A 24,267-nucleotide genomic window follows, 5' to 3' on the forward strand; every position below is an offset into this window, starting at 1 on the left:
TTTTGCAGAGTTGTGCAGACGGAAATGCCTCGTGCCTGCACTAAGTAAAACTGCAAAAAGCCATCATTTATGAGAAATGCAACCATATTTGTAAATGAAAACTGTAAAAGGAGCTGGATTTGACTTCTTAAACTGCTAACTTGGCATGGGTGTCCTGCACAGGGGCCAGGGGCTCATGTCTCTTCTAAGCATCAGGATATAAAGGAAAATATTACTATTTTTTTCATCTTCTAAAATAAAAGGAAAATGTGAACTGGTGGTGGGGGGGAAAGGGCTATATGCATGGAGAAGGGAAGAAGGATGCATGCAAATGTTCAGCATGTGCAAGTTTCTTGGTGCATGATTGGTTCCCTGCTCAGGAGTGGAATTCAGTGAAATAGGATCCTCTCTTAAAAACAAAGAGTAAGCGCACGGCAAAGGGTAAGTGATCAAATGATTAGCCAGAGGCTAGCAGGAATGCAAGAGGAGAGTGACAGATTGCATATTAGGGGGAAATCTGAGCTTGAAATGAATTGGAAGCTTTCTGCAGCCGAGGGTGCAAAACAGTARTCTAAAAATGTTTCTGAATTACATAAATATATGAAAATTCTGTGTACAGAGAATTGCATAATGCAAGTAAGAAGGCTAATGCATAAATAAAGTGGAATTAGAGTGGAATTTTCACCTTTTTTCCCCTCATTTTTTTGCCTTGGGCCTTTGCTTGGGATGAAATCTATCTGTAGCTTAGCATGAGAAACTGTATTAATTTTCGTAGGTAAATTCTGAGTATCTAGATACATGCATGCTGCAAGCATGTGTGTGAGTGATTGTATCTTCTCTATGCAGATAGAGTAGAATGAGGGCATCCCATAAATACCTCATCAGGCAYGGGCAACTTCTACATGTCAAGAGGAGAAGATTGTTAAAGATTGGAAAAGTGGGAGTTTTAATTATCAAGAAGTGAATATTTCCTTATTTAGTGACCTAACAAATGTTTTTAATTTAACCATGCTGTAGGTACGTGTCACTTTGTATTAGCACAGTTCACTTTCTTTATAGAGACACTTTTGCTTTCTTCAAAATTTAACATTAAGTGCAATAGTCTGTCAGTGTCTGAGTCCATACATTTCTAAAAATGTGAAAACGTCACATTAAAAAAAGAAAATATGGTCTTCAAACCAGTCCGTGGAAGTTATTGGCCTACCTTATGAATATTGGCGCTACTATTTTAAAGTATTTGTAAATATTGAAGTATAAAGCTCTAAATAATTACGAAATACAGATGACTGAAGCAAAATTTGCAAACAACACATGAAATTTCTCCAAGCTTCAAATGTAACTGAACTTTTGTTTCAGGGATTTTTTTGCTTCTTAAAGGGTGGAAATACAGTTCCATGTAGACTTTGATATTTGTTGAAGCTGTTGTATAGCTTGATATGTAGAACAATTCTCCACTGGTCTTTAAATCATACATAAACACTTGCTGTTTACATAAAAGAAAAAAGGCATCAGGAGCAATATGTGAAGGGATTAGGTTAATATGAGTTTTAGAAAGATAAAAAATAATGAAAAAAGTTATATACCTTTGATCCTTTTATAGTTTTATATGGCAAAGGAGAAGAATGATGCAGGGGAAGTAGCTTTTAGATTTTTTGATTTATTTGTATGCATTATTGTTTTTTCCTCAGTAGGATTATAAATGCTAATTTTCATGTCATTGCTTTTGTAGAAGAAATACTAGAATTTATTTTCTTCTTTGCAATACCTGTGTAGCTTTGCATGTATTTTGGTTGTAGGAGTATTCTTGGTGGTGGGTTTATCATTAGAAGCAGGGATCTGTCACTGATAAACCTCTTACCTCCCAAGGGCCGGATCTGGCAGGATAAAAGCAACTCCTGCAGTCTTTTTCTTGTGTTTAATTTTGGGTTACATGTCATAGTGTAACAGCAATTAAATATCAATAAAAATAAGATCTTTAGGAAAAAATCAGCCTCCTTTTTAAAAAAAAAAAAAAAAGGGAAACAAATCTTACAACTTACTGTCGTTTTCATTACCAGTAATCGTATATTAAGGGTAGAGAAGAAGGGGGAGAGGTGCTGCCATGTAGTCTGTCTCTGCCTTGCACRTCCATATATCCAGCTAATATATTTGGTATTGTTTTGCTTTATACTCCCTTTATATTTTTTTTTCCTCATTTCAAGATTTCTAACAGTCTCTTTGCAGGCATTAGCTAACATCAGTGCAATGCTTAGAGATTTGCAGCTGTTTTTAAAGGAAGCATATGGAAAAAAAATCTCTCTCTGGTGCCATGGTGTCTATTAAATAGTTGCACTGTTCCCTACATGACAATTCTGGTTAAGCCATGATAATTGTTACAAGAATTGCCAGTTTCCACTTGTAAATCTATTCTACTTGTGTTTGCAGCTATGTCATCCTATCTTTTAATTGTGAAGTCTGAACTTCCTGGTGCTGTTGCAGGGTTCTTGAGTGGAGCCGATGAGAGTGGGTAAGGAAAAAATGCTTAAACGATATGTATTTCTGTTGAGGTCTGTTGAAGGAGATGGGTACTGATGCTTTCCTCTGATGTTACATGCTAAAAAAAAGTGATTTRCAGGAGTACTTGGAATATAAAATGTATCTGGGATGTGTAATCCTTCTGCAGGACACGGGAACCTGATTCTTTCCTCGTAACAGTTTCCCATTCTACAACCTTAAATTGGTGGCAAAACCCAATTTGAAAAAAATCTCCCTTGTATAAAAATGTAAAAGGAGAATCAGGGAGGGGGCAGGAGGGAGAAGAGGAGAAAGATTTAACCTGCTGTCATGTCATCACATATTTCAAAACCACAGTACGAAAATGAGCAGACATTTAAATTTAAATATTTTGTTGTCTTCCTCATGTAATTGGACTTGTCTTGGGAAGAATGCCAGGTTTCCAGACTTYGTTTATAATTCCTCAGCTTGGCTCCCAGTAAAGAAATTCTTCTTTGCAATTTAGCTATAAAGCTGTGTGTAATGAGTGTATCCCTCAAACTTCTATCAGAACTGTTGCAAGAAATCTGTGCTTGTGCTAAGACAAACTTCGCAGCTTCAGCATTGAAGTATCTTGTCCAGGTTATTACAATGCTGCTGTCCTTCACAAMAGGGGATCTTTGCAACATAACACAGTCTCACAGCTATATTTTCAGATGTTTGCATCTCTACCATAAGCACTTTCCCTGGATTGAGATTGGTGTGAAACTCTCCAAGACTGTGATGCTTGTACAACACAAATGCTCCGAGTGAATTTTCAGCTTGAAATCATTTCTTTTTGTTTGTTTTGTTTTTAGTGGTACTTTAGTTCAAGTTACATTTTTCCTCTGCAATTTTCTGGTTTATAACCAATAATGTTATATTTATATTTTCAGAAAGGAAGGGTGATGGTGGTCTTACTTTCTGCCTTTCTCCCTTCCCTGCCCTTGCAATAAGACAGATTTTGTAAGAGCTTTTGAAAACTATTAAGTTTTGTGTGATATGACRTTTTTAGTCTGTTAATGCATCTTTTCCAGCTGTTTGTCATCAACATTTGATTTAGAGCTTAACACCTTCTCCTTTGAGGTGATATTTGAACTYCTCTCTCATACAGAGTGACATTGAGCCTACTGCTCTTTTTGCCAGATGCATGTGCCAATTTCTCTGCCCTTATATTTATCCCATAACATCACTTGCTGCTGTTTTTTTTTTTTTTTTTTAAATATCAGCTCTGCTGATGCACACTGACAGAAAAAGTAATAATGATCTAAATAAACAGATTAGGAACATTCATATAATGGTAGAGATCCTAGTTGCCCAGCACCTTAGACACATGTGCTGAGCAAAGGATTATACTGTCTAGGCAAGACAGTATAAACAAGTGATTTATTAAGCCACCTATTTGGTAATACTCCCACCAGAGTTTACTGTTTACCAGGGTGCTAATGCAGGGTTTCCAAATGAGAAACTGCAGAGAGGCAGTCGGGTTAACTGATGATAAAAAGTTGGATATTCTGGTAATTCTTACTGTGCTCTTAGCACTGCCACCACCTATGTGTCTTCCTTACCTGAAATAAAACTTTCTGTGATGTGGATGAAGTTTAGTTGTCTTGCATTTGCAAAAAGCTGAAATTATTTATAGGTTATTTCATACCTTTTGCCATATTAAGTGCCATAATATATCATAATATATTTTTAACATATATTTCTTCCCAGGTGTTTCAATAGCTCTTTAATGATGGAGTTTTTTAATTGTAGGAGATAGTTCCACACAAATAGGTAATCTAATACCAAGCCTAAATAGCAATTTATTTATGCAGAGGGCATAAATATTGACTAGTTTGATTGAACTATTTTAGCTAGACACTTGTTTCCAGATGTGGTTGTACGACTGCTCTGTTTCAGTTAAGCCAGTGTGCCACTTGATAGGCTCTCCTTTGGGTGCAGAATTAATTTATCTTAAAAAGTAGTTAGAATGTATCAGAAGTGACAGTTAAACTATSTGTGAAAAATACTTTCTGTGCATATATCATCCCCAAATATACTTTCATAAAATATGTTTAAAGACTGCTTTGCACATTGAAGTATTTTTATAGATTAAGGTAAGCATATGTGCATATGTTTGCAAGGATCATAGACAGTGTGTAATACATCTTAATGTTTTACATCTTTAATAAAAGACAAAAACATATAAGCAGTTGTTAATTGCAAGTTGAGATATTTCAGTCTACCTAACAAGAATTTCACATAGCTTTGGTGACATGAACATAGTTTCAAATGAGGATTGCGTTAAAAAGTTGTAATTTGTTAGCCCTCTGTTAACATTTAATGACCCTGTCAGGAGGATATGATTGATGCAATTAAGTTGTCTTGCTTGTGTGTTATATAATTGATATGGACTTAGTGTAAGATCCTAATTTAGAACATATGAATCTCTTGTCCTGTTGCATTCAGGAATGAAATTAAAGCAATTTATAAATGCCTGCTTTTGGTTAAAATGTGCAGGAGGGATAAGGAACATCTGCATGCCAAAGTGTTTTCAGTAGAGTCAGGAGATTTATATTCCATATTTGAAATTTGGAGCATTTTTATCATGTAAGATGAAATTTGCAGATCAAACTAATTTTAAAATAAATACAAAAGATATATTGCCTTTGCAAAATAAGAGTATTTTTACAACAGTATCTGTGGGGGAAAAAAAAGATTTTTTTTTGATAACCAGGAGATGGTCCACTGTTTAGTTTTGGTTTTCTGGGGGGGATTTCTTTAAATTAATTGTATATTCAGAAATTAAACAGCTTACAAAGTTATGTTCCCCTGTTTCACATCACCTTATTTAATTTTTTTCTCCCTGTCCCTCCCACCACTCTGTTTCTTTGTTTGTTTTCTTCATTTATAAGAGAATAGCCAAAATAATGTGTTTTCTCCGGCCTCTTGAACACAGGTGACATGTATGTGGGACTCCCATATTATCTGAGGCATTTTAGCTAATCTCGCACAAAGGGCAGCATCCTTATATATTTGCATCCTCTTGCTTCTCATACTAACATGCAGCATGAAAGACAGAAAGAAAGCAAAACATCCAAAAAATGTGAATATTAAATATAGCAAGATACACTCTGCAAACACGAACTTGGGAATAACATCTTAGTTAATAACACAATTGTTAAAGTCTTTCTTGACAGAAGGCCTGTAAATGTGAAATGCTTTTTTGCCTGAACTTTTATAACTGGGGAACTGTATTGGATAGGATGAACTGATAGTAACAATACTGCAGCAAACAGCTTATCCTGGTAAAGCTGTTTTCTCACATGAGGCAGGAGCAGACCTACACTAGCAATATAATTTTTGAAGGGCGATACGTTTTTAGAATTTTTCTCTATATTGTCAATTAAGGGACACTTTCATCTTGATAGAGCAAAGATGCCCTCAGCCTTGACATTTTTGTATTCATTTGTGATACCTTTATTTTTTAAACAAGTGGCACAAATGTTTGTCCCCTATGTATGATAGTTAATAAATGTACAAGGTATTTTTTTTTAACACAGGTGTTATGCTGCTTTTCTTATGATAACTTGAGGTGCTGCCTGTTTATTAGGTGCTAACCATATCCTGGACTAAATAAACTTGAAGGTCAAAGGCCAAGGTGTTTATAGGTAGTAAAGTCAGAGGCTGATGTGCAAGATGTTTATCAGTACAGGATATGGTTATTTCCAAGTTAGGGGGAGCCACCCTCAAGATGTTTTTGTTTCTTGTACATCCGTACTTCCCTTTGTTCAGGTTTGATATTTTTCACACTTCAGATAGGTTTTAAAGGAATGAAGACTTTATATAGTACTCCAGTCCTCTTTTATGTGTCTATTTTTTAAGTTTATGCTATGTATTATAACTTGTATCTTTTCACTGTTTAATTCTGGTGTGTATATGCACACAAAGAATGATTTCCCTCCTGTGCCCTGGAGAAATCAGCCCTCCGAGGGATCCCAGCCCTCGCCCGTGGCAAATGGCTCAGGACGGGACCCAGCTCCGCTTCCTCTGTGACCAAGATCCCTTATTTTAGTGTCACAATAAAAAACCTGAGAATACAAACCCATATAAATAGCATGTGAGCCTGGAAATTATTATTTGTTGTTATTATCCAAGTGGTTGTATATATGTGTATATATATGTTTTAGTACTCTTAAATTTCGTATCCGTCATAAGTAGCTTTTCCAACAGGTCTTGGTACCTTGATGGGAGACTGCTCCTCCTGATTACTTCAGTCTGCATTGTTTTTCCTCTTGCACTTCTTCCTAAAATCGGTGAGTAATTAAAGGAGAGAAGCAAGTATTATTCTATTTTGGCAGTAATTACAATTGCAGACTTTAAAACCTTAATGGGTTATTTATTTATTTTAGCTGGCGGGGGGCTGTTGATGGTGGGGACTGCTTAAGTTGTTGTAGCATGTTCTGCTTTGCAGCCCTGCCTAGTTAACCTATTACTTGGGTTGCGGTAGTATTTTGTCTGCAATACTAAAATAAAATCTTTACAGCAGAACATTAAAGAGCTGCATTTACTTACAGCATGCCATTAGTGGTAAGCCAGTTCTAATTCTGCCCTACAAAACTACATAAATGATCTGTGACAGGCAGTTGGAATGTTGTTATTCTGAGTCCTAAGCCCCAGATACCAAGCACTGTAATAGAAAACATGCCTAAAATGTAAAGCTTTAGCTGTACATTAGGATCACTTTCCTTATAAATTCTCTTTTATTTTTACTGTTATTTTACAGGCTTTCTTGGCTACACAAGTAGTTTATCATTTTTCTTTATGGTGTACTTTGCTCTTGTGGTAAGTTAAAAATCAGTGCAGAGCTTATCTGGTTTTTTTTTTCTTGTTGTTTAAATGTTTTTATAAGCCTGTTTTGAAATGAATTGTCTTTGTCCTCTTATGTTTTATGTAAAATACAGAATTTTCTTTGCCTTCAGTATATACTTACTTGGACAAATGAAAATTATTTTGCTGAGGCATGAAAATGCGTAYGAGCTTTTGAGCATGTGAAAAGATTTAAAATAATTATATTTTGGACCGGTTAATGTAGCAAGATTTTTGTTTTGCTGACAGAGCAGTGAAGGGAACTGGCACATACACTTTTGTTTCCCTACTGCTAATGGAATGAAATTCTGTTTTCTTAGCTTCTAGCTATTACTTACTGTAACTAGCACAGAAGAAAATTTAATATATTTCAAATAAATTAAATTTACATGTACGATGGAGTGACAGAGTTCAAAAAAAGGCAAAGAAAACTAGGACTTTATTAAGGCAGTTTACAAGATTCATTAATATGTCAATGACCTTATTCTTTTTTTGCAGCTGAAAGGAAAAGTTCTTTTCTCTAAGCCATGTGGGGGTTTTTGACCCTGATACTCCCCCTCTCAAGGCCCCTGTGAGGTAGATGTTTCCAAATATCACAAGTGAGACCTGCTAGGCAGATCTAAGAGGAAAAATGTGCCTTTAAGTTGCCTTTTCTTCTTTCCCCCAGGAAAGAAGTGTGTTAATGCACATGTGTAATATGCAGTACAACCACGCARCTCACACTCTGTCATCTAGATATAGAAATAAGAGCCTTATTTGGGAGCCAGGAAAAGTGTTTCCCTGCTCTGCTGTCATTCTGGCCTGCGCTGACTTGCATTTAATACCTGCTTTACCAAGGGATAAACAGAGTTGAAGGCAAGTTGAACAAACATGCCATCCAGGAGACCACRGCAATCCATTAGGAGCTAAACCATGTGATAAAACCAAACTTCAAAGCTGTCAAAACATCTGCCTGGGGCATCCCCTGAGGACAGGGGTGTTTGCAGGACCTTGGGAAATACTCTTCCTCAGAGCTGCGCTGAGAAACAGCAACAGCCTCTCCAGAGCTAATGGGTATTTGTTTGTGRTATTTTTGAATTACCTTAACTTTTGACCTCTCTCCTAAAAATCTGCTTAGGAAAAATGGCCAACTGTAATGATTATATAGGTGTTGGCCTGCACCTAGTTGCAGCAGTTTTAAAGTACGTTCCGTTCCTAGATTTTGATGGAAATGTGTGCACGCCTCTGAGGTTAGCCACTGTAATGGGTGTAAGCTTTAAAAATAATATTGGGCCCAGAGAAGGCAAGTATGCAAACAAGACTTGCACACTGWACATCCAACTGTAGCGTGTTTGGATGTAGACTTTAGGTCTGTGTCTCTACAGCAAAACACATGGATATAAAGTGTTAATTAAGGAGTGCCCAGACTACTAGATTTATTATGCAATGATATAAGTGATAAAAATTATATGCTTGTTTTTTGTTGTTAAGAGACAAAGAAGAAGCCAAAGCAAATCTAAGTGAGGTCAAAAGCTTTCCAAGCTATTATGTGTGTTTAAAGAAAACTAATATTCTTTACTGAATSTGTTCTCTGACTTGCTTAGGTGTTGAAACGAAAAGGCATCATATGCATTTCCATTTTCATATCTAATGGCTTTGAAGTGGGTGGTAGGCACTGTTGAAATGGCCATGGAGTTTGCACAATGTTCATTTTTGTACACCAAAAATGCTTTAATCTGTTTCAGAAGAAAACAGTTAGTCGCATGGAAGCAATACAATTATATTTTGCATATACAATAGTTCTGTATGTTTTCAAGTTCACACCATCTGTTCAGCTTCACACCAGCAAGCCACAGTTTCAGTACTGCCTGCAGAAAGGAGAGCTGCAATAGAGCACAGRCTATACAGACCAGTGGACATATGTCTAGGGCATATGTCTGGGGCAGCCTTGTCCCATGAGTGCTCCGAGCTCAACGTCGGGAGACTCCTCTGTGTTCTCCATGTGCCCCGAGGGACCTTGGCAGGTCACAGATCTGCCAGCACTTCAGTAGCTTTTCCTGTGAAATAAAGATACTGGTTATTGTCTTCACTGGGAGAAAAAGAACTAAAACTATAAGATGGAGGAGAAAACCTGCACGTATTTAACCGCTAATTCAGACTTGGATTCTGTGAGATCCTGAAGCACTTCATTTCTGATGGTTTTTCCCTGTCTTTAATCCTATATGAAACTAAACATTTGTTGCTTTTATTGCCTCTCCTCTCGCTATATTGGATGCTGGTGAGAAGTCAAGACAGATGATTTTGTGGGGGGGACATCCCTAATGATAGCTAGTTCAACAGGGATGTTGATGATTCCTGGCAGGACTTTTCTCCATCTCTTGTTTATGCTCCAAGAACAGAATGTTCTGATGAAGATGGGGCCCCTGCCGTATGTAATGGATGATGTTAAGTATAGAGAGCCCCTCTCAGCTGAGCACTGTCGGTGCTGCTACACAGCCAGGGGTGCCTGTTTCTCACTGCAGGATGTGAAAAAGCAGCATCAGTGGGAATGCTAGAACATCTTGAGACCCCTGACATTATTTTCTCRCAGTGCTTTTGGTATGGGCTTGGCATACCCTGTTTACATTAGAATTTATGTTTGAATTTTGTTTTTTGATTTTTTTTTTCATTGAGAACCGAATGTTTGTTGCACTCAAAGACAGTGTTGACACAAAAGAAGTTTTGGAGAAAGATTGTCTGTGCTCTCCACACGACTGTTTGACTAACTTGGCTACAGCCAAATTAAAAACCCTTTCTGGTTGGTGACCTCATTGCGAATACACTGTAAAATACACTCAGGAACCCAAACAGATTTGAATAATTACGCAAGTAGGCAAATGAAGCGTAGATTTTAAATACAACTAGTGTTTTTTACTTTTATTTTTCTCATGTATTTCTTTTCTCCTAAGTCTATATTCACTTCATTTTAAAAGAACATTCTTCAGATTTTAAGGTCTGTATTTCCTCCGCACCGTTTCCATGTACATCTGCCTTTGCTCTTTAGCTTTAGGAAACTCTGATCTTTCCTGCCTGCAGATCCCAGTCACAAATGGCTTTTCCCAAAACCTGCACTTTAGTTTCATAAACTTTTTCCATTGCTTAGGGAGCCTCTCCCAACCACAGTCATAGCTCCCACCAAGCCTCCAAATCCTCTGCTTTAGTTTCCCCTTGAGAACCACCATCCTGGAACAGCATTTATCCCTCTCCCTGCTGCTTACGGTTTTCCATAGTCTCCCATTCCCTGTTCTACTGGGATCTTCATCCCCTCCTTGCACCTCTGCTTAGATAAGGTTACTATTTACGTTGCACAGAGGGAGGCAGTTGAGCCAAGCAGTGACCAGATAAGAACAGATCTCCTGATGTAAAGCAATGTAAATGCAGTGTCAGAATGTGCTTGGAGAATTCCCATTTCCTTTGAAAATCGTTTTTTTCACTGGGACCGAAGACCACTTTTGAGCAAGCTGCTTCCAAGTTCTGTACCTTGCGTTAAGTTGTAAGTCATGAAATTTAAGRCTTGTATTATTGCGCCATACCCTCTATTTTCCTTGCCCCTGTTTTGTCTGGAGGTAGCATTTGTTTGCTGCTCTTGGCACTGGTGACAGGAGGGAGCATCTAATCTTTATGCGCTGGGAAACACCACTCGTCGGAAAGCAAACAGCGAATTCCTTGGGACAGAAGAGAGGCTCTCTCCCATGTTATTCTTCTCAGGAACTGGAGTCTTTAATTAAGTTTTTAATTATTTGCTCCAGGCTTCAAAAGTACTATAACCTCTAAAAAGCCAGGCAACTACAATAGCAAATTAATTAGGGTAAAGAGAACAGTGCAACTATCATTTTAAAATAGACTCTTGAAAGAGGTGGTAACCTCTCATTTTAATTTCCCTTTGATTTTTCAGCCCTGTTTCTTGGCGGTCCCTAAAGCAGCAGGGTGTAGATAAAGCCCCAGTGACATTCTGTGACAATAATTGCATTTGTTGTTTTTTTCCTCCGCTTTCTAGTCCAAACCATATGTTTCTGCCTCTTAAGATTAGCCCGAGGCTCTGCTCTATCTCTGGTAAGGGTCTGTCTGCTCGGGAAAGCRCCCGGGATAGGAAACACAGAGCAGCTCCTCTGCACGGGGAGCAGCTGGTGGGGAGGAGGYCCAGGCTGGGTGCAGAGCGCTGCTTGTGCCGCCCTTCACATCACCCCTTGTCCAAGTGCCCCCTCGTGCAGTGTCACCTGCACTGCAGGGAAGGGCCTGGGCAAGGAYAAGGATTTCTAGCCCTCTTTCCTGTGGCCGAGCAGCTGCACAAACCACATGTCGCTCCTTGATTTGTATTACAAGTGCAATGTGTCAGCTAGGTGTATGTCAAAATTAACCTCTTTTTTAGGATTCTTACAATTTAAACATGCTCTCRTTGCAGGTTGTGATTAAAAAATGGTCCATCCCTTGTCCTCTACCTCTAAATAGTGCAATAGAGAACTTACAGGTAAAGTGCATGCAGTTTTGGAGCTCTTCTCATTTTAATACCTGTAATGCRTTTTACATTAACACTTTCAGAATTGCTTGTAGTTTAAATTCCTTCTTAATCATTTTAATTTTACTACCTGAAACTTTATAGTTTCTAGATATATAATTTGTGATCATTCTTTCATTATGTCATTTTTCTCTGTATGTTTTACAGATTTCAAATTCTACGGGGGAGTGTAAAGCAAAGCTCTTTCATTTCTCAAAAGAGGTAATATTCTCTATTAACAATAGGCTAACCAAGGTTGGTTGTTCTTAAAGAAATTTAAGCCTTATCCAGGGCAGGCTTTTCTTCCATAAAACTAATTACAGGCTGCTGAAGCATTTCTTGGCCTTGTTCTTGATTGTTACCCAGTCTCACTCCTCTTCCATATGAAAGTCAGTTTTCACAGTTTACATTTTTGAAAACACGTTGCAGATACGACCAACATTAAGTATAACGAGCGCTGTAGTGATCAGCCTCCTGTTGCAGGCAGGTCACTGCAAGAAGCCAACTTGATATCCCTCAGTTGGAAGTCAGCTTGACTGCACCCTGTCCATTCCTTCCAAAGCAGAACAGGTTTCCTTAAACTATCAGGGCCTAACTTTATTTATTTATTTATTTATTTATTTATTTATTTATTTATTTATTCTTACCTGAAGGAATTCTTCAGGCCAAATGCAGTCTTGTGCATTTCATTGGATGCCAGATCTGGTGTTTGATAATTAATATGCTATTTTAAATCCCATTTCTGCTCTTCAGGGCGTATAGGAAAGGAAGTAGGCTCTGGGGGCTGAACAGGAAAGGGTAAGGAAAAAATTAATTGGGATAGGCCTGTGGTATATTCAAATTTGAGAGGGACGCAGCTGGTTGCGTTTGTCTGAAAGAATGAAAGAATCTGACTCCCCATCTCCCTCTAACTCCCCCCTTACCGAAAGACAAAAAGAGAGAAGAAATCTGGGACAAGGGAAATATAAGAGAGCTGTTAATTTGGTAGATCACAGGAAAAGTTCAGCTTTGACCAGARACATCTACCATGAGATTTCAGCCTTTTGTGCTTTGCAGTGTTGGGACTCATCTGTGCTACATTTGCCTCTTTAGCTCAATGAGTTGAGACTGCCATAGTTTTACTGGTCCTGATTATGTCAATTAAAAAAATACTTGCTAGAGTTTAGCTTATTCCTACGTGAGAATTGAAATAAGCTGCATTAGATGATTCATTTCTTCTAGAATAAGTTTTTGAAATAATAAACCACTAATTGAGTGGTTACARCTTTAATTATGTAGCTGTTTTAAAACTTCAGATGTCAAAGCATGTTTTATTTTCTGGCTGCTATATCAAAGTTTTGTGAGGGAATAATACAAACATAGTGAAGTCAGGTTAAGAGAATCGATCCTATGATAGGAAACGATGGATATTTGAATTTTATTATCTTAGAAAACTTTGTGAATGACCTGCTGGCTCTGGGGCAAATCCTACTTTTTACTTAGATGGTGAGCATCCATATAGGTAAAAAGAGTCTTTCAGTTGTTAGCCCATAGATGCCATGATGTGTTGCTGATAGGTTGATGCATGTGCTGATCATAATGTGGCAAACTGTGACCATGAAGTGAGGAAATGTCAGTTAAAAAGGTACCGTTTTATGGAATGTAAAATGTGGAATGATTGTGGAATGATCAGAAGGGTCACTCTGTGTTCTGGATCTGTATCTCAAAGCATTAATGCGAAAAGGTCTCCCCTAACTTCCAAGGCATTGAACTGAATTTTGAATTCATCCGGATAATATTCTAATCATCCAGCACCAAACAGCACAAAAGATGTTTTTCTTCTCTTTTAGAGTGCTTATGCAGTACCGACCATGGCCTTCTCTTTTCTCTGCCATACCTCAGTCTTACCCATTTACTGTGAGCTCCAAAGGTAATGTATGGAAACACATGCAGTATGAAAATGTAGTAGTAATGTTTATGTTGCATTTTTCCTAAATTAACCTTGAATCATTTTTATTTTCAAGTCAGTGCCATCAAACAATGCGAAAACAAAGTAGTCTTCGTGTTTTTGGGGTATCTGTAGTTTCAGTCTGTGTCAGTACTGGCTTTTCCACTCTTACAGGAGAGGAAAGTAGCAAATACGACCCCATGCTCAGTGTCAGTACATTGTTCTGGCTATCTGGAGAAAAAAAAGTCATTTCTTAAGGTACTAATTAGCAAAATTTTTATTGCTACAACTGAATCTGCCTTTGGCCAGGTTAGATTCAGTGCTTTTTGACCCACATTCTGCTCCTGCCTCTGAATTTGCATCCTCCCATGTAAATAAAATTAAAAAAAATAACATCACCTTGGCATGTCYAAATACCTTACTGGATAGGGATAGTGTTAGTAGTCTGTATGAAAAATGGAGTAAAAGTACTTTGAGAAAAAACATTGTGATCAGTGTTCCACAATATGGATTAACAGCACTCTTTTTTTCCCCCCACATTATAGTCCCTCCAAAAGGAGAATGCAGAATGTAACTGTCACAGGAATTAGTTTGAGTTTCGTAATTTACTTTATATCTGCTTTGTTTGGGTACCTGACCTTTTATGGTAAGTATATTCTTAAAGTTTTGTTCAGAAAGCAAGCTAATAACAGTAAACAATAGTTGATGCAGCTTGCACTGTACGGTATTTGTAATATGTCTTTTTTTTCACTGAAATCCTAAAAACTTAACTTCTGAAAACCATCCATGCAAAGTTTTAAAATAGCTAGGATATTTGAGTTTTTTAATGCACTGATTTGCTTGGATCCTCTTGAATTTTGGTCCTGAGAAGACAAAATTTAACTTTGCAAAGTACTTTTCAAGTAAGAAAACTTGGTATCTGATGGGAATTTGTTGGTGCAGATGGTGAAAGGCTATACCTGGTGCACTGCAGTAAGGCTGTACCTCTCCCAGTGAAATCCAGTGTTCTGATTGACCGTGTGATATCYGCAGGCCGTTTGGGAGCTGGAACTAGCAGTGAGCCCTCTGACCCACAGCAAACCAGCCCTAAGATCAGGGAGACCTACAGTTTTGCTGGTCTTACGTGAAAGCAAACTAGAGGACTGAAGGAAAGAAATGATCAGGAACATGAAAATCGGAACAGTTGAATTAGGCAAAGAAGATGTGTAGTTTTATGCCTTGACTCCAGCAGAAGTCAGTGACAAAAGCCTAAGAAAGAATAGGGCAGTGTAAGCTTGGCCCTGGGCTTCTTGCACACTCACAGGCTTCAATGATTGTTATATAAATACAATTCCTGAGATATAGGTAATGTCTGTTTGATGTGTGTACTGAGACAAGGAGCACATTTTTTTGCAGATGCCAGTTTCTGGGAGACAGGGCAGTAAAAGTGTTTAAGTAAATACACCTTTTTACTCCAAAACAGAAAAGTGAGGTATCTGTCTTTATACCTATGAAACTTGCCCTACCAAATAATACAGACTCCTTTCAGTGGCATTTGCTGTAGAACTTACATGGCCAATATACCAATTTAATTAATCTGTGGTTAAACTCTTGAATACATTTGAGTGCAATGTTTTATTTGAGTGTCAGCACAGGTGACTGTCTGCTATTCTTGCATATGCCAAATATCCAGAAAGATTTCAGGTCTACCTACATAGTGGCTTTTGTTTTTAAAGGTCCATCATAGCATTGCAAAAGTAGGTGAGTGTTTGTTCCATACAAGAGTTTTAGTTGTCCTGTGTAACATAGCTAGCAGCTCTGTTGTGATCTTCTGAATGTTCAGCAGTTCAACAGTACTTTGAGGATCYTGTCATATAAAAAAGCAATGCTTTCTTTTTAAGAAATGTTATTTGGCTCTGCATATCTCGCTTTATATTTGTGCTAGGGATTATTTACTTGCATAGAACTCTTCATGAAATTGAATTGCCTCTGCTTGGTGATATTATCCGTCTTTTTGGGGTGTTATTGTACAGACTCTGTCACATAAATGCATCCATAGGTGACTTCCAATGTCACCTATGAGGATCCTTTTAACACCTTCTGCAAACTCACCTTTCTTAAGAGATGGCCGTATGCTAACCTGTGTGATTGGAATGATTAACATTTCTTAGAAGAGGCAATAAAACAACAGAAAAGTGTTCTGATTAGGATCTGTCTGGTTGGGATAGTGTCTGACATAGCACCAAAAATACCAACTTCCAGCAGGTAATAACTGCACAATAATGTAGTAATTCTACAACAGAATCAATTTTGTAAAGCTCAAAAAATGTATGGTGGAGAGCTCAGAAGAGTCATTGCTGAAGAAAGCAGCTTCTGATTTGGAAGTCTTTGGCCCAGTTGAGTGTGTTCTGATGATGTCCTCTGTTATACCTTGGGTAACACTGGAATTCAGACTGACACCCTTTGGGTGTCATTGTCTTCTTATGTCTACTCGTTTACACATACATATATGTGTAACATTTACACATACATATATACATTTTAGAAGCATGGCTGATGCTAATTGTTCTTCACCATCTTATCCATCCAGCAAAATATTGAAATATATAGCCAGGAATAGAACATAAACTAGCACAGTTTTGAGGATTTCTTCTTTGCAGATATAATTGTAGCTTTCCTCCCAAGTCATGAAATGTTATCTTATACAACCAAATCCTAGCAAGGACAAGCCTCCCAGCTGAATTCTGGCAGGCTACATGCAGGTTTTTTGAGCGTAAAAGAGTAAATCTATAGGTTACAATATTGCTGATCTGTCACAGTTGAAAAAATTCTCATAGAAAACTTAAATGGTCCGGAAATATATTTCTTTGTTCTTTGACTTAATAAAATGAAACTAATGCTTTTGAGATTAATTTTATCTAAAAAGTTTAAACACTGTCCTGCAAACCATGCTAACTGCAAAGTCTAGAAGTCCAGACTTCTACCAGATGCGTGTTCTAATCGGTGAATAATGCTTTTTGTTATCTAACTATTAAATTAAAACTCCTGTTGAAAAAGTTTGGGGTTTGTGTGTACTCATACTTGTATATTCCTTAATTCTTTCTGACATTTGAAAGACTTTTCTGCAATTTACCTACATTTTTTCTTGATCCTTTCAGGCCACTAAAAGTTGTCTTTTTCTTTAAAGCCTAGCTAACATGGTGAAGTTCAGGTAAGATTTAACATAATGCTGCCTTACTAGTGGATTGGATAAGTTTTATAGCATCCTTTTATAAGCTGAAATATCTTTCTCATCCTTTCTCCTCCATATTTGTACCTTCTCTCTTAATAGCTTTGGCTTCAACAGAGGCTGGGCTTTGCTGCTTGAAGTTTTTTTACAGTTTTCTCTAGGTTACCTCTCAGGTTAAAACTCATTAGAGCAGTTCTGCCARAGTGATGCTTACGTGCGCTCCCTCCCACTCTGCATTAGTCACAGCCAAAATAATCCATTTTGCATCTTTTTTGCAAGTTTAACATGTGTAGCTAATTATTTTAGTCTTAATTCTCAAATGATTAAAAAGGGTATTTTTTTTTTTCAGACAAAGTGGACTCTGAATTACTGCAAGGTTACACCAGGTACCTGCCACATGATACTGTCATCATGACTGTTAAACTTGCTGTGCTGTTTGCTGTGATTTTGACAGTCCCTCTAATCCATTTCCCAGTAAGTACTCCTGAACGTTTTGAAGCTGGAATAAGCAATGGTCACACTAATGCTTTGCAGACTGTGATATTTAAGTCACATCTCGTCTTGTGTATCTTATTCACTTGTCAAGTACTTGATCAAAGACCACCTATTTGCATATGTTCAATGAATGCTGCACAGTAACAACTAACTACTAAGCTAATTTGTGCTTTGGAGACAGATTTTAGGGTAAAACTACCCACAGCATTGTTTCTAATTTAGAGAATCCAAAACATCTAAAGTTTATTCAGTTTGTTTTTTTTTTTCCTCTTAAATTGAGTTTTGCTGACTTGGATTTCCATGTCTGCAAGCACACACACACACACGCTTGAAAACTCAATTGTAAATTGAAAACATATATTGACCTATTTCACCATCAACTTCTACTTTAGCTTATCACTACTACAGTAGATTTGAGAGAATTCATTCAGTAATGACAAAAAATATTGTGGATGCCAAACTGTATGTGTATAAGTTATATACCAGTATGCTGACATTTGTCTACAAGCACACTCAGAAAGAAAGCAATATCTCCACACCTCTCCCTGACCCTTGAAAATAGGAACTGTTCCTTAAGACTAAGGAGCACATGATAAGTACTGCTTTTATATTTAAGTCAACTCTGTGATACAGAAGGACAGAGCTCAGTTCAGCTATTGCTAAATTGTTGCATTTTTGCAACATTGCATTTTAATTTATTCTTTCACGTGTTGAATGGTGTGGTCAAATGTTGAATTGTTTTTCTTAAATTTGTGAAATGTGAATAAAAATATGTATTTATATACATTTATCAATGCAGTGTTTTTCATTTTGTTTTACAGGCAAGGAAAGCTGTGCTGATGGTATTTTTTTCTAATCTTCCTGTGTCGTGGATGTGCCATATTTTTATTACTTTGACCCTGACTACAATTGTTGTTTTATTTGCAATGTATGTGCCTGACATCAAAAATGTATTTGGAGTAGTTGGTAAGGTGTTTTTTTTTCTTTATCTTCCAGAAATTGAGTACTATGCTAAAGTAATATAGTTCAGCATGTTTCAAGTAAAAATCTTTGTGTTTAAAGGTTCGACCACATCAACATGTTTGCTTTTTGTATATCCTGGAGTGTTTTATCTTAAACTTAACAGAGAAGACTTATTATCACCACAGAAACTGGGGGTATGCTATTTTTTCTGATATCCTAATTATATTAAAAAAATAGCTTTAATTAGTTGTATTTTAATATATTAAAAAGCATATAATGTAAGGGACAAAGTTCTTTTCCCTGCAGTTCACAAAATATATGAGCATTTTCTTCTGTCCTTCATTAGCTCTGGTCTTTCAAAAACCCCTTTCTTACAGACATTTCTGACCAGCAGGGTGTTTGTGTGCTACACTGATTATCTTGCTTTTCCATATAGTTTTCACATGATAATGACTTTTAATCCTCAGCTTTTATTCATTGCTCTAGTGTTTGCTTGAACAGCAAGTACGAGACCAAGCTGTATTTGAGTGAGACTGTTTATGCTTGATTTGTAAATAAGCTTTCTCAAAATGACCCTTTTTTTTTTCCTGTATGGTTTTCTTGTTGGAATGATCGGTTAAGTTGGAATTTTTTAGCAGCCTGCTTTTTGTACCAYATCTGTGCTTTTTTGGGGGCATTTTTAACCACTGCTCAACAGAGCAAGCTTATGACAGTGGCTAAAATGCTAACAAAAGGATTATATGTAGACCTTAGCCAGTCTGTGGTTCTTGTGGCTACTATTGTATTGACAAAACAAGGAATCTGAAGGAAAACAATAATATATAGTGGTGCACATAATAATGGTGCACTTTAGCCATAAAAAGTCTTACGTACGTAAACCTTGTTACAAATCAATAGTCTATGTTCTCTTAAGCTATGATTATCATCTGGCTATTAAAAATATTAAGACTCAATCATCATATGAATTATATGTTGAGGAAAATGCAAAATGTRTTTCTCAATTTTTTCAGGAAGCTTTTATGTGAAAAGTTAAATTGCATTCTAGCAAGCAGGCCAGTGTGTGCAGTTTACAGCTGGATAGTACAAGCAAGCCAAATAAACCTTCCTAGAGCAAGCTTAGTTTAATTTTACTCTAAGCAGATGCCTATCTAAATACAATTTTCAGGTAGTATTAGAGAAAAYTGTGTTTAAAGACTTGAGTAAGTTATGTAAAAGTTTATCTTAAAACACACACTTTAAACCTATTTCTGCATTTTTTTTCTCTTCAGTCATAAGCCTTAAAAATATGATTTTTTTTCAGTAAAACATTAAGTTTTGTTTTTCTTTCTTCACAGGCATGTGCACTGGTTATTTTTGGCATTTGTGTCGGTCTCCTCAGTTTAATTCTAATCATTTTCAATTGGATTAATCAATAAAAGCCTATTGCCTCTATCTAAACTGGACTTGAGAAAGACAGCCCAACAGAGACTTACCAAAACTGCCAAAGTGGACATCTAAGGAAAACAAAAGAAAAAGAGCAGAGCTATCCATGGAAAAAAAACCAACCCTCTCTTTTTAATCCATTAATAATGAATCTTTGATTAGCCTTGAGTTTAATATTGATTCAATGTCTTTGCTGTTTTAAAATRCTAGTTTTTAATGGTGTAATAATGACAGGTAAAAAACTGTGTACAAATTACTGCAATCCAATAATGTCCAAATGTGCTGAGTGAACAGAAAATAGAACCTTGAAATAACTTTGTTTTGTTTTAAAGAGAATGAGATGGGCTGATTTTCTGTCCGTAATGGTGTTCGTGTCAGACATTTTCCCAACTAATGAAAGACTACTATTGATTTCAGTGAAATAAGTTTGAAAATTTCACACATTTCATAGTAAGAACTTCCTGATTCAATGAACAAAAGAAYCACGGAGAAATGGTTAATTTATCCTAATATGGATCCAGAAGCTGATTGTTTCAGCCCAGTTTAAAGGGCATGTCATAATAATAGGAAAGTTTCCTCAAAGGTTTGTTATTGTTTTTTTTTTACACTTTCTTACTTGAATCGTATTAGAGTAATTAAAAAAAAAAAGATGTTTCCACGTCCAGTATATTATGTTTTAGTAGCATTAGGAAGTATTTCCATTTTGCAGTTAAAAATAGACATATTTCAATTAATGCCTGTTTCTGAATATTACTTAATTTACCTCCATACTCCTCCCAATAAAAGACTTTTCTTTCTGTCTCTTACTAGTGTTTTATCTTTGAACTAGATCATATCTTTATTTTATATATTGTTGGGATCAGAGAAAGTTTGGGCTTGAAACCTGAAATTCTGAACATTCTGGCGACAAAACAAAATTTATGTTTATGGAACTCTAATCTTACCCCAGATCTCTAAACTTTCATGTACCCCTTTATAGTTCTTTTTGTGCCTAAATGAAACATGAGTGCAATTTTCAACACCAACTGGACTCTGTTAAATATAATATTGGTTATCCACCACAAAAGTACTTCATATTAGTAGAATAAAAGCAGTGACTGGTGTCGTGTAAGCTATTTATTTATTTTTATTTTTTTTACTTTCAGATGAGATCTAAGTTCTTTAAAATGGAAATAGCCTAATCTCTTCAGGGATTTCTTGCCCTAAGGAAGTTAAGTCTCCACATTAATGTCTTATGTAAAGTTAAAAAATCAGACCTCTGACTCAAATGTCAAGATTTAGAGAGTGGGAAAGTTCTTCATTACTTCCAGATGCAATATTGCTTTTAATTTGGCTTAGCACTTTTATATCTGAGGAGTAGAATAAGACACAAGTGAAACATAGAAAAGTGTAATACATTTATGTAATATAAAGTCGCTATTAGGCTACATTTAAATAAAATTTTCACTACCATATGGTACCCAAGTAGTAAAGTAGTTGCTAGACAATCTTGTTGAAACAGTTCTTTTAATATGTTGGTCTATATTTTATAATTTGGGATGGATTAGGTGCCCCAGAGCCTGGCATTTCTAGTTTCTTACTGGCAGGTCTGTGCAATTAAGCTGCAGTGTAAAACTGGAGCCAAAACCTGAAAATCAGAAGTTTAAAAAAAAAAAAAAAAAAGCTGTCATCATAGGATGCTTTTCCTTTTAGATAGGTGGCCTGAAGGCATCCTGGAGGACAGGCCTTGGGAATAGTCTGCTGCTTATGAGTTTAATGTAAAAGTAGATTTGTGTGGAGAGGCCTAGAAACTTAACTCAGAGGTTGCATTCAGATCCCCATTCTGCAGGAACTGGGATATATCCTGGATCAGACGGTGGTTATTTTTAGTGTGAAGTTCCTAGCTGAGGTCTCAGGGCACAGGATGAGCCAAGCTCATAGTTGGTCGCTGCTATAAGGAGCGTGTCCCCTCCTGCCAGGAGTTCACAGCTGCTYGTGGCGCCCGTGGTGGCTGCAGGGCAGTGCGGCCAAGGAGATGTGTTGAGGGATCTGCCAACAAAATGAATGGATTCAACCAAGTTAGGGGCTGAGAATAGCAAGGGAGAGACGCTGCTTTTTTGAGCAGTGTTGTCCATTAGAACAAGTCCTGCTGCTCAGGAAACCTCATGCTCAGCCTAGCTGTTAGCAGGATACGTGTGAGCATAGGAGATGCTGCTGCCTGTCTGTGATCAAGACTTTCTCAGCACTTCATTAATGATTGGGGCTCTCCATCTTGCCTTTCTTCTTGTGGTTCTCCCAACCTTTTAAAGTCCTGTTGAGCAGATGAAGCCACCTCCCTATGTGTGACTACCCTTTAACAGCCAAGCTTCACACTCTGTGTTCTACTGCAGGGGTTTAGCCACATTAGGTGTCTCCATCAGTAGCATAAAAAGCTAAACATTTATCTTAACAAAAGTGTCCCAAGAACCACCAATGGCAGCTGGAAATCAGGCAGTAGTTTTATATCTGACAGAGCCAAAACTCTTTCTAAAGAAAACAGGAAGCTTTATGTGAATGGATTATAGGGTTGTTATTGTTTTTGTTTTCGTGGACACTTAGAAATCAGGAGGAAATACTTGAATGGGGAATTTTTGTGGGAATTTGCTGATGTATCCTACTCTTGCACTTTATGATCAAGTAGTATTTATAAGGCATCACTACAGTTAATTTAAGTGTTTTAAGATCCAAATAGGAAGTTTTGACATTGAAGGCTTAAATTAGTTGTAAAGGTACAGAAAGTTGGCAACATTTTGCTGATACTCTGTTCTTACACAGACAGTTGGATTTGTGTGCATCGTGTTGAAAAACAGAGCCGAGAAAATACCTGAAATAAAGTGTTAATTTTACAGCTGATCATGTAATCTATGAAAATCACTACATTACTGTTTTTAATCTCTAGGTGTTATCTAATAGGTAGACTTTTAAATGATTGATACCCATGTATGAAGTTAATGTTCTGCTAGGATGAATGGAAGCAATTCACACCTCTGCTGGAGCTCTCTTCTTGTATTTTGGCTGTAGTGCAGAAAGGATGGAAGCATGGTGATTTACAGACCATGTGTTACCAKACATCTGCAAAAGAGTTAGGAATACTGGCACTTTAAAGAAGTTTGATGCATAGCTTAAAACATGGGAAAAAGGAGAAAGAGAACTTCTATTTCCAAATTTAGAAAAATCTGGAAAATTTTCCAAAATGAGGAGGGGAGAAAAAAAAAAAAAAGGTAAGAATGCTATTTTTATCCTTATGATCTCCCATAGAATAAACACATTGTATTTCTGTCTCCTTATGGGTTATGCCAGTGTGTCCTGATCAGAAAAGTACTCTTAAAACTCGCACTGTTTCCAAATAGATGTTCCGAAAGGGATCAGATAGACCTGGTGTTTGTCTAGATGGAGATTATTGGAGCACTATTTCTGCAGGCCCAGTGCATGTCCTCAAGGTAGAAGTATTGCTTGGGTCCGAGTGGGCTTGTACTCAGATGACAGGGATAAAAACCTGTAATTGTTTCACTATAATGTTAGACAAGAAGTTTTTCTGAGCAAAATAAGCTGCAATTTGGACTTCTGTRCTCACATGCTGCTAAATACATATTTCTTTATTCTTATGTATAGATTATTTTCTGAATTTCTGGATTTATAAATTCCAGTGATTCTGCTTTATTATCTGCTGTTAGCATTTCCAGACCTTCTTCTGAAGACTTGTCAGGAATGGATGAAGGGYCCCAGAGCATTTCAGAACTCCTGTGAGAAGGTTGCCTTTCTCTACTTGAACATGAAGAACAATGTAAGAGAGATGAGAATTAATTGGTAGCCTTTGATTTCTTTTCTCCCGTTCTCTCATTTCCACTCCTTGTCCCTTTGAAGGCTGCTCCAGTTTCAGCCTGGCTGTAGTSAGCTGGGTGTGAGGAAGTGTCCATTGTATATACTGTGGTATATATTCTGGTATATAATGCCAGAAATTGGCATTGCAAAAAGAAAGTAGTCTTAACCTGTCCTATTTATTTATTTATTTATTTATTTATTTATTTATTGCTCATATTTTATTCCCCAGAAGAACTATTTCTAAGTAGTTCTATGTAATCGTGGCATCTTGATGCTTGCTTTTCATTGCAGTGTTTGTTTAAAGTTTTCTGTTTTGTCCCAATATAGTGAAAATTGAGATGTTGAAACAGTGGTATCCTCTCTGTCTCTCTTCAGTTTGCATTAGGGACAGTTACCTGGCACTGGTCGGGGATGTGCTGTAGGTTGAACAACCCAAATGGTCACTGTGCAGTGGTCACTGCCAGAGGTCCATCCTCTATGCACCCTAGGTCTGCCCATCATGTCTGCTCTTCTTAAAATAATTTATTTCTTCTTTTTCAACTTGGAAACTCCTTA

At 37.0% G+C, this 24,267-nt stretch overlaps 1 protein-coding gene across 1 annotated transcript in view; it reads left to right on the forward strand.

The window, feature by feature from the left end:
* SLC38A6 (solute carrier family 38 member 6) overlaps positions 1–20,832 on the forward strand; it is a 36,438-nt gene extending 15,606 nt beyond the window's left edge. Inside the window, exons 5-15 of the mRNA XM_026053749.1 lie at positions 2,404–2,485; positions 6,709–6,791; positions 7,262–7,320; positions 11,765–11,830; positions 12,026–12,079; positions 13,687–13,766; positions 14,330–14,430; positions 17,342–17,466; positions 18,309–18,453; positions 18,550–18,644; positions 19,785–20,832. Coding sequence (XP_025909534.1) covers positions 2,404–2,485; positions 6,709–6,791; positions 7,262–7,320; positions 11,765–11,830; positions 12,026–12,079; positions 13,687–13,766; positions 14,330–14,430; positions 17,342–17,466; positions 18,309–18,453; positions 18,550–18,644; positions 19,785–19,865 — 971 coding nt within the window. The 3' untranslated portion in view covers positions 19,866–20,832. The remainder of the gene's footprint in view (positions 1–2,403; positions 2,486–6,708; positions 6,792–7,261; positions 7,321–11,764; positions 11,831–12,025; positions 12,080–13,686; positions 13,767–14,329; positions 14,431–17,341; positions 17,467–18,308; positions 18,454–18,549; positions 18,645–19,784) is intronic.
* The last annotated feature ends 3,435 nt before the right edge of the window (positions 20,833–24,267 follow it).

This window comes from Nothoprocta perdicaria, unplaced genomic scaffold (genome assembly GCF_003342845.1).
Source record: "Nothoprocta perdicaria isolate Ctin4 unplaced genomic scaffold, notPer1 scaffold_118, whole genome shotgun sequence".
NCBI classification, from domain to species: Eukaryota; Metazoa; Chordata; class Aves; order Tinamiformes; family Tinamidae; genus Nothoprocta; species Nothoprocta perdicaria.